Source organism: Carlito syrichta, unplaced genomic scaffold (genome assembly GCF_000164805.1).
Source record: "Carlito syrichta isolate Samal-C Ts95f unplaced genomic scaffold, Tarsius_syrichta-2.0.1 Scaffold130664, whole genome shotgun sequence".
Classification (NCBI taxonomy): domain Eukaryota; kingdom Metazoa; phylum Chordata; class Mammalia; order Primates; family Tarsiidae; genus Carlito; species Carlito syrichta.
In genome coordinates, this window is record NW_007074760.1 from 15,258 (window position 1) to 25,703 (window position 10,446).

Below are 10,446 nucleotides of genomic sequence, written 5' to 3' on the forward strand. Positions count from 1 at the left end.
GTCAGCCGGGTCCCCCACCCTCGGAAACCGGGTGGGGCCGCCACCTATCGGGCCTTTCAGATCCCTAAGCGATTTCCTCCTTCCCCAAGAGCCCCATAGTTCCTCCTTCCCCAAGGGCCCCAGGACGCCAGGCTGGTCACATCTGAGGCCTCGGTTTTCCATCCCGTAAAGTGGGGAGAATCATCGACGTCGCCCCTTTTTTACATTACAGGGACTCCTATCTCTAGGGCTCATCTTTGAGCCTTATATCTACTGTTTCTGAGTGTGGCTTGACAGATTAACTGTTGGTTTCTCTTGATTTCAACACTGCGTCTACTCCTAAGCCTGCCTAATTCTCTCTGGGAGAAGGTGAAAGGGAGGTGAAGTTTTATGGAGAAGCTGTAGACTTGCGTTAGCCTGGAGGATTTGGTTTGCAGAAATTGAAGTCGATGGCGGGGAGGAGTGATCGTGAGTGACTGACTTAGAGGAACAGAAACTTGATTACTTCTCCCTAGGCTGCTGTCTTAGACCTGGTGTGGTCCCTGGTCGGGGGCTTGTTCCGGAGAGGGGGCGTTTCCTTGTCCTGCCCATCGACATCTGCCCTTCTGGGATTGGGGAGCAAATGGCGCCCGAGGAAGTTTTTAGATTTCTTATGCCGCTTCTCTTGGCCAGACACATGTTTTTGTGTCAAATGAGTGTCAACCGAGTCACATGTCACTGAGGAGGTACCATCCTCCAGAGCCACGTGGGCAGGAGCAGTCAGAGGGAAGGGGAAGCTGTCTACATTTGTGAGAGGAGAATCTTTGCAACCGCTTTTTAAGGAGACAGCATCCCACCAGCTCAGGGAAGATTTTTTTCTTTTTACAGTAGCCAGGCAGGCCAAGTCTGCATGCCTTATTCTTTCTGTCTTGCTTTTGAGCTTAGTGTTGGTGTGCAAACTGCAGCTGGTTTCTTTTAAACCAGTCCATAAATTCCAAGGAAAAGGATCATCTCAGACTTTCCCCCGAGAATTTGAGATCAGGCTGGGGGGTGTCTCACTCCTTCAGGGACTTTTCCTAGGCCGGGCCCTCTTTGAGAGGGGGCTGGACTTCTTAAACATTAGGACAGGTGGAGATTAACTTGCAGTGAAAATCTTTCTTGAAGTACCAAGTTGCCAGAAAGGACATCAGCACCTCCTAGAAAGGCTAACTGAGCAGAAAGTGGCAGGACTAATGATCTGGCATTGCTGACTGCCTCAGCCTCCCCTCCCCCACCAACAACTTTCACAAGTGAAGGGCCTGAGCCCAGAGGAGTCATTTGACCAGGGTAGGGTTTGCTTGTCCTTGGAACAGCCTACTATTTTCCAGCTGTGTGCTGTTAGGCAGGTTACTTAACTTCTCTAGGCCTCAGTTGCCTCTCATTTAATCTGGGAGCAGTAATCATTTGAAACTCATAGGATTTTGCTGTGGATCCCATAATCATACATGTTGAGCATCAGATACCTAATAATTGCGTCAACTCTGTTGGGCTCTGGTGTTATTACAATGATTGTCACTTCCTGTGTAGCCCTTGGAAGTGGCTTTTATTTTTATCATTTTGATTCTAGTGAACGCCTAGTGGCTTTAAAGGTCGACTCACTTGCTGGGCTGTGTGGGTCGATGACAGGGATCCAGGAAACTGGGCACTAGGACTCCAATTTGTAGTGGGAGAGTGTCACTCCCCTCCCCTTGCTGCCCAATGGCCTTTCTCCGGCTTCAGGAGAGTAGCCAGAAAGAAAGATCTTGCTTGGGCTCTGGCCCAGATTCAGTCCCACGCTTTCCAGGAGGCAACTTGGTGAGTAGGGTGCGGGCATCGTGGGGAGGGTGGGGTCTGGAAAGGGGGGCTCTAGGACCCTCACTAAGGTCCTCACCCTCTCCTCTGTCACATGTCTGGGCATCTTGGGGCAGGGGATGGTCAGGCAGACCCTCCCAGGGATGTGGCCTCCAGACAGCGGCTGCACACTGCATGGTCTTCCTAGGCCAGAGAGACTGTCCTGTGTGCATCCCAGCCCTGTTCTAGACCGGTAGGCATTGCCTGTCCTGTTGGCACAAGCCTGCTGCTGGCCGAAGGCAGTAACTATCTCACTGGACTTCACCAGGTGATAGATTCAAACTGACTTTTGATGCTCACCAGCAGTGTGTCCCTGGTGCATTGACACTCACTGGACAGTGAGAGTTGAACTGTGTCTCTGCCCCTGGAGAGCTTACCTTTCCAGTTGTGGAGGAGGAACTATGAATGAGAAACTAACCCGAGGAGAAAATACGGTACCAGGAAGAAAAGAAAATATAGGAGTATGTACGGGAGAGAGTCTGGGGCAAGGGTTCACTTGAGACCTGAGGAGGTGACATATGAGCCGAGACCTGAATGATAAGGAGCTGATCACCCTGGAGGATGCGGGTGGAGACAGAGAGAGCATGCTAGTCAGGAGGAAGAGGTGGTGCAAAGGCCCTGAGGCAGGAGGGTCCGGAGCATTCTTGGACTGAGAGCCAGTGTGGCTAGAACATGACATCCCAAAGTGAAAAAGACATGGACAGGAGGGGCCAGATCCTGGAGAGCCCTGTAGGTCATGAGGAGGGCTCTGGATTTTATTCTGTGATGAGCTGTGGCAGCTTCTGAGCACAGGATCCTGTTAGACCATAGAGGCAAGATGGAGCCAGGGCTTCATGGGTCCAGGCAAAAGGTGATGGCAGCTTTGACTGGCGCCGTGTTGGTGACTGGAGAGAAGTACCCAGCCATAGGATGCGTTTTGGAGGAATAATTGACATTCTGGTTTCCTTTTTTTTTTGAGTTGGAGTCTCACTCTGTTGCCCAGGCTAGAGTACAGTGGCATGCTCATGGCCACTGTAGCCTCCACCTCCGGGGCTCAGGCGATCTTCCTCCTCAGTTTTGCAAGTAGCCAGGACTATAGGTGCACACCATCACACCTGGCTATTTATTTTTATTTTTTGTAGATACGAGGTCTCACTATGTTGCCCAGGCTGGTCTTGAACTCTTGGGCTCAAGCAATCCTCCTGCCTCAGCCTGCCAAAGTGCTGGGATGACAGGTAGGAGCCTCCACCCCCCTGTCTAATACACACATCTTATGAATGAATCAGATATAGAAGTCGAGGGAAACACACATCATTACATTTATTTTTCCCATTCTCTTGCAAGTTCATTACTGAAGCCATTCTACACATAAGGAAGGTGAGTTTTCTTTTCATTTCTTTAGGGCCCCACCCAGGATACAAACTATTCGGTTGTAGAATCTGGCATTCAAAATGGATCGGCACTCTATGGCCTTCTGCCTGTTTTTATATGACTGGTGAGCTGAGAATGCTTTTCACATTTGTAAGTGATTAGAAAAACTCAAAATATTTTGTGACACTAATAATATTAAATGATGTGAAAATTATATGAAATTCAAATCTCAGTGTCTAGAAATAAAGTTTTTTGGCACACAGCCAGCTCATTTGCTTACCTATTTCTTTCTTTTTTTTTTTTTTTGAATCTCACTCTATCACCCAGGCCGGAATGCAATGGCATGATCATGGCCACTGCAGCCTTGATCTCCTGGTCTCAAAATCCTTCCACCTAAGCCTTCCAAGTAGCTGGGACTACAGGCATGCTACACCACACCCAGATATTTTTTCATTTTTTGTAGAGATGAGGTCTTGCTATGTTATCTAGGCTGGTCCTGAACTCCTGGGCTCAAGTGATCCTCCCACCTAGGCCTCCCAAAGTGCTAGGATTATAGGCATGAGCTACTGTGCCCAGCCTGTTTACGTGTTTTCTTTGGCTACTTTCCCACCATTGGGGCAGAGTTGAGCAGTTGTATCAGAGACCATCTGCCCACAAAACTGAAACTATTTATTGCTCTGCACTTTACAGAAGCTTGCCAACCCCTGATCTAAAGTAATTGATCCAAACATTCTCTAAAAACAGCTGTTGGCTTTGCAGCATAGGTGCAGCCACTAACACTTTGCCTGGCAGATTCATTGCCAAGGAACAGTTTGCTTGGCATTTTCGTGTTTTATGTGGCATGCTCCATAAAGGGGCTCTCATCTTCAAATATATGGGGAATACTTTATACTAAATAGGTACATGTGATTTATTGCCGCCTAGGGGACACACCTGTATAAATGCTGAACCTAGTCATCTGTAAGTGGAAAAAAGGCTCCCTGGTTAAATGATTGTGAGAAACAGACTGACAGCGACAGCACTGAGAAGGCGTCCAGTAGAGAAGCTGGTTTGACTGTTTATCCGTCTCCCACCTCCCCCATTTGAGCACAGGCTTTCAGGAACTTGTCATCGCCCCCTCTTGCCCCAAGTGGAAGGGATGAGGCTTTGTGTCCCTGGGAGGAGAAGGCACCAAAGTGAGGAGCTTTAAGGCCCTCTCCTCATGGGAGGGGCTGCAAGGGGCCAGCTCTTGGGGCTGAGGAGCTGAGGCCAGGGTTTCTCTAAGAGTGTCCTCAGGACCGCCTGCCTCAGAATCATCTGGGGCTAGCAAAACAGATGCCGATGCCATCCCAGACTCTCTGGGCAGTGGGGCCCAGGGATCTGCATTTTAACCAGCTCCTCAGATGCTGATGAATGCTAAAGCTGGATTTCCTATTGCTGCCTCCTTCCAACAGCCTGAGGATCGGGTCTGCCTCCTTCTGCTTCTGTCCCCACTGGCATGGATGTTTGTTGAATGAGTAATAGCACCCGCCACTTATGAGTGCTTACAGGGTATTGAGCAGATCTCATTGGATCTTTACAGCAACACTGTGCATGGGGTGTTCTCATCATCCCAAATGCCAGATGGGCAAACTGAGGACCAGAAGTGGGTTGCTAACAGTTCATGAGTTAAGAGACAGCACCAGGGTTCATGCTGGTGTGGGTCAAACACCAGGCAGACAGGTGCTGGCCAGCTACGGTGATGGGAGCCCCCAGGCTGGACCAAATTTGGACTAGATGGAGGGGAGGTCCTGGGTGGCAGCCTCTCTCATGCCGACAGGAAGGATCTGGGGAGGCCAGGGCTGGAGGAAGATGTCTCCTGTGCGAGGCAGGCAGCAGCTCTTCCAGCTCCCATGGACAAGGGTCTTGCTGCCTGAGTCCTGGGCAGGAGTGAGGCTGAGGCTGGCCACCCTGCCTGGTGGGAAAGCCCCCACTGGCTCCTCATCCCACATGCCTCTGCCCCTCCCACCAGAATGACCTGACCTGGAGGCTCTGCCCGTGCCAGCCAGCAGAGTCCTGTGTCTCCTCTCCAGCCTGCCCCCCTCCTGGGTAGCACACCCAAGTGGCCGGCAGAAGCCTCTGTTTCCTTTGTTCCTAGCATCCCAGAGTGTTGACCACTGGAAGGGAGGCGGGAAGGCAGGACCAGGAGGCATTTTCATCCTTCCTGGAATACTGTTAAAGGGCCCTGGATGATGAAGGGAGCCAGAGCCACTTCCTGAGTGCTAATGACATGCCAGATACTTGACCAAGTGTTGCCCACACAGCCAGGCTGAACTCGGCAGCCCTGCCTGGTAGAGCCTCCCGTTCTTCTGTTTCCCAGATGGAGCCGCAGAGGCCCTCCCTGAAAGTCACACAGCTTGGAGGCAGCCAAGTTCAAGGCATGCACCTGGCCCGGTCCCGGGGCTTATTTCTCACCTGCCTTGCCCCCTGCTGCCTCAGATACCTTTTGAGTTTGCCATCGAAGGGCAGAACCCAGATCCTGGGGGAGGGAGGGACAGGGAAGCATGAAGAGCATGGGAACCATGGCGCTGCCCTGCCTCCCCAGGCTGCTCAGGTGGGCTCTCCCCTCCCAGGCCCTACCTGGGGCCATGGGCAGGTGGCAAGGCCTCTGGATGTGTGCTCAGGTCTCCTTGTGAGGAGGACCTGGAAGGTGCCGTCTCCTGATCCTGCAAAGTCCCGTGCCTGGCATCTGAGTGGGGATGGGAACTAAAGGCACATATGGGGGGTCTGAGAGACCTGGTTCAAGTCCCTCCCTTAACAGTTTCTGTGCGGCTTTTGGCAGCTCACCCCTAGCCTCACTTAGTTCATCTGTAAAATGGGTGTGATGGCTCCTCCTTCACAGGACTGTGGAAGGAGATCATCCTAGCAAGGGCCATTGGGGCTCCTGGTCCCTGAGCAGCATGACTTTCCTCCTCCTCCCTCCCTTGAAAGCCTCACTCTGGGTGACCCTGTGGCTGGAGGGCTGCCTGGGCACATGTGGCATGGAGATGCCCAAGGGATAGTGCAGGGCAGCCCTCAGTTCAGTGCCCACCGGGGCGTGGCTCTGCCTTCCAGGGCCATGGCCATCTGTGGGCTGGGCTCTCCAACTCAACTCCTTCAGGGCCAGACAGGGGCTGCAAAGGCATTGGGTAGGAACTTCTCTCGCATACTCACGCATCTGTCCTGCCCCCCCTCAAATGCTCAGGGGCTGGGGGGTGCTTGTCATCATCCGTACCCCTAGCTGCTGATTAGGAGGTGGGTTATGCCCAGTCCAGCAGCTAGGAGGGGGGCCATGACACTCGAGCAGCACCACTGCCCAGCGTGGTCTGCCGCGACTCTGGGTCCGCCCTGCAGCCTGGGGTTGCCCGGATCTCAGGGTGCTCTCCTCCCGAGTCAGGACCCGTAGCTGCCCCGGGAGAGGGCCCGAAAGCCCCTGCGGCCACAGGCAGCTCAGTGGGGCTTTTGGACTCCAACCCCTTCCTAGGTCTGGCACCCCACTGGGAACAATCCTTAGCGGAGAATCCAAGCCCAGATGGCGCATACGTGGGAAACTGGCACGGTCTCGTGGAGAGACAGCTTTCCTGGTGACTCTCCTTTCTGGCAATGAGCTGACTAGTCAAGGGTGCTGAATGCCCAGGGTTCAAACTCAAGCCTGCCACTTGCCTGCTGTGTGACCTGGTGCAAGCGCCTTAACCTCTCTGAGTCTCAGCTCCCCATCTGGTAGATCAAACCCAAACCCGGACATGGCTGTTGCAAAGTTTAAAGTGAACTAATGTAGGGAGAGCACCCAGCACAGTGCCCGGCCTGCAGGAGCCCCCAGGAATGCCCACTTGGGCTCCTAGATCGAGAGGACAGAGGCAAGGGAGGGACAGCCCCTGACCTTTGAGAGCCCGACTCAGTGGGAACTACACCATTGTCACTGGGTGAGGACACCGAGCCATCGGGTAGGCCTGAGTTGCCCCAGCATGGGGAAGCATGACCCTACATGGATGGGGGTCCCCAGGTACCAGGGGCTGGGATGGAAGAAGACAGGCATCCTGGCCTGGGGCGAGTGGGGCTCGGCTTTGGTCTGTGCCTGGTTCCCCTGTGGTGATGGGTTGGATACGTCCGGCCACTGGCCTCGGGTTTAATTAAGTCAACGATGGACCCAGGCGCATCTCCAGGGAGCCGGGAGTGGGCCCTGCTTTGCTCTGCCTGTAGATTAATTTCTGTTTCTCCTTCTTTTGTTTTTTTTTTCCTCCCCTCTCCCCTTCTTTCTTCCCAAGGAAGAGGGAAAAAAAGCCTTATTTATTATCATTTTCCCTGCTGTTGGCATGGCAACGCAGGCGTACACCGAGCTACAGGCAGCCCCGCAAGCATCCCAGCCACCACAAGCCCCACCGCAGGCCCAGCCCCAGGCGCCGCCGCCACCACCACCACCCCCCCCAGCGGCACCCCAGGCCCCCCAGCCGCCTGCCGCCGCCACCCCCCAGCCCCAGTATGTCACCGAACTGCAGAGCCCCCAACCCCAAGCACAGCCACCAGGCAGCCAGAAGCAGTACGTGACAGAGCACCCGGCTGCACCTGCGCCCTCGCAGCCAGCTGGCGCGCCCACCCCATCACCTGTGTCCCAGCAGTACATCGTGGTCACCGTCTCTGGTAAGTGCCATGTGCTCAGACCCAGGGGCTCTCGGGACAAGAGTCTGACCCTGGGTCTGAGGACACAGGGATGTCCCCAGGGTTCTCAGGTGGGAATGGGGGCATCTCTGGGCAGGGTAGTCAGGCCAGGCAGGGAAACCTCTGTCCCCCCAAGCCTCTTCCTGCCAGGACAGCTCTTAGGGCTGTTTATATCTCTGTCTCCAAGTAAGATGTCACTGGGAAAGAGGACTAGGCTGTGGGATCAAAGTTTGCAGACACCTGCGGGAGACCAGCTCCCGGCCTCTCTGTCTCAGTTTCCTCATCTGTTAAAGGGATCATCATGACTTCTCGCTCTCAGGGGACGCCTGTGAGACGCTCACCGCCCGGCCCAATGTGGGCACTTCAGGGAGGTCGACCAGGGCCTGGGTTGTCACCTCCCCTTCCTGGAGGAGCCAACCTGTCTTGCAGCAGGGTCCAGGGGCCAAGCAGGGCGTCGGCTGGGCAGGCTCGGAGCATGTGGCCAAGGGCCCCTGTTCCTGGCTGTGGCCGCCCCTTGACGCCATGGGAAAAGTGACTTTCCCACCCTGTCTTGCTTCCTTCCAGGATGGGGACAGGCTGAGTGATGGGGAGCAGAGGGTTGGGACAGGGAGGAACTGGGCTCAGAGCCAGGCCTGGGTGCCTTGAGCAGTGGCAATTGTTTCTCTTTAGTGTTTTCTTTATTTTTGCCTTCTTTCCTCATGACATGGGCTGAGGCACACAGGACCTTAGAGCAGGTCGTCTTGGGTCAACCTGTCGCTCCCCAGTAAACATGCAGTGCTTCCCCAGGATGCTCGCACTGTTCTGGCTTGTTTGGCCGCTGCCTGAGGCCGGGTCTCCTCTCACCTGACTTGGGTTCTGATGGAAACGGCGGCATAGCCTGGGCGTCGAGCTGGGTTAGCGTGTTCTAGGTGCTCTGTGGAGGAGGGAGGGCATAGTGGAAGCTGGCCCCATGGAAAAGGAAGTGGAAGCTGGGCTCGGTGGCTCAGCCTGTAATCCCACGCTTTGGGAGACCGAGGTGAGTGGATTGCCTGAGCTCGCGGGTTCGAGACCCGCCTGGGTAACTTGGCGAGACCTCATCTCTACGATAAATCAAAAAAATTAGCCGGGCGTGGTAGCACGCGCCTGTAGTTCCAACTGCTTGGAAGGCTGAGGCGGAAGGATCGCCAGGGCCCAGCAGGTCAAGGCTGCACTCCAGTCTGAGCGACTGAGTGAGACTCCAACCAAAAAAAATAAAAATAAAAAGGAAAAGGAAGTAGGGGGAGCATCAGGGCATCCTGAGAGGCTCAGGCCTGGGCCCCCTTTCTCCTCCATAATTCTCCCTTCCTGGAGGTCTGGCTCTCTGTCAGGCTCTCGATGCCCACACTGAGGTCTCCACCCTTGGCCTCAGCCCTGAACCTGAGGATCATCAGTCTGCCTCATCCTTAAGTAAGACCTCTTGGCTCCACCTCCTAAGCCCATCCAGAACCACCCACCTCCTTCACCTCCACAGTCCCCACTATGCTCCAGCCTCTACCCTCACCTCTGACCCCCCCACAGCAGCCAGAGGGAGCCGTGCACGGCTCTCATTGGGCCCCATCACACCCTAGCTCAACCCAGATGATTGTGAGGCAGGTGGGCCTGGGGGCACTCTGAGAAGCCCTGGCCTAGGCTTTCTCAACCCGAGGAGAGCTGGCTCCTTCCCCTTCCCAACCCAGCACCAAAAGGGCTTTAAAAGCTCCACACACCCTGTGCCCCTGCTAGTATGCCCAGCTCCCCCACTCCAGCTTGCCTGTCTCTCAGCTCCACCCACCTCCATCTGCCCCTTCACCTGCCTGGGCCAGCCCCTCCAGCCTTCCTCCAGCTGCAAACCCACCAGGCTCAGTGCCGCCTCCCAGCCTCTGCGCTTGCAGTGCGCTTTGTCCCACCAAACGCTCCCATGCCAGGTCTCCGGCAGCTTGTCCCTCATCCTCAGGCGTCTGCTCCCTGAATCCCATGCCCTCTCCCTCCACCATTCACTGTCTTCTTACTTTGCCTTATTCTTCTTAATACTTATCACCACCGGAGGCAGGGCTCTGCCTGCTAAGTCTTTGTGGAATGATTGGGGCACACCAGCCTGACTGAGAACAGCTCAGAGGAGGAGCACCCAGCACAGCCTTCGTGTCTCTTCGGCCCCTGCGTGACCGAGAGCTTGCAGGGGCCCCACCTGTCAGCAGTGGCAGGGCTTCCCAGTTCCAGGGGCATCTGATTGGTCCTGGTCCTCCTCCTGGGTGTGGGCCTTTCCTACCTCAGGGTTCAGGGTCCCCAGGGCCTGGAGTGGGTCTGGAGTAGGCACATGGCTCCAGGCCCCAGAGTACCCTGAGTCCGTCCTCCCTTTATTCTGAGTCTCCTTCCCAGCACTCCTCCCGCAAGGCCTGGTTGTGGAAGTGTAGTCTTTGGGTCAGACAGACCTGGGCCGGACTCGGCTAGCTGTGGGGCACGGGTAGGTGGCCTCTGCCCGCCACCTTGGTGGTATGCTGTGGGGCACTTCCTACCCACACAGCAGGCTGCAGTGACCCCACTGTCATCACAACTCTCCTGGGCTTTAGTTGGGTAGTGGCTTGGTCATCTTTCTTTTTTTTTGTAGCGGCCACTCCCGGC

The 10,446-nt window shown here is 55.1% G+C and overlaps 1 protein-coding gene across 1 annotated transcript in view; it reads left to right on the top strand.

Moving 5' to 3' along the window:
- RFX1 (regulatory factor X1) overlaps positions 1 to 10,446 on the top strand; it is a gene marked incomplete at its 3' end in the record, with an annotated part of 29,726 nt that overhangs the window by 632 nt on the left and 18,648 nt on the right. The window contains 2 exon segments of the mRNA XM_021708107.1: positions 417 to 424; positions 7,446 to 7,812. Coding sequence (XP_021563782.1) covers positions 7,488 to 7,812 — 325 coding nt within the window.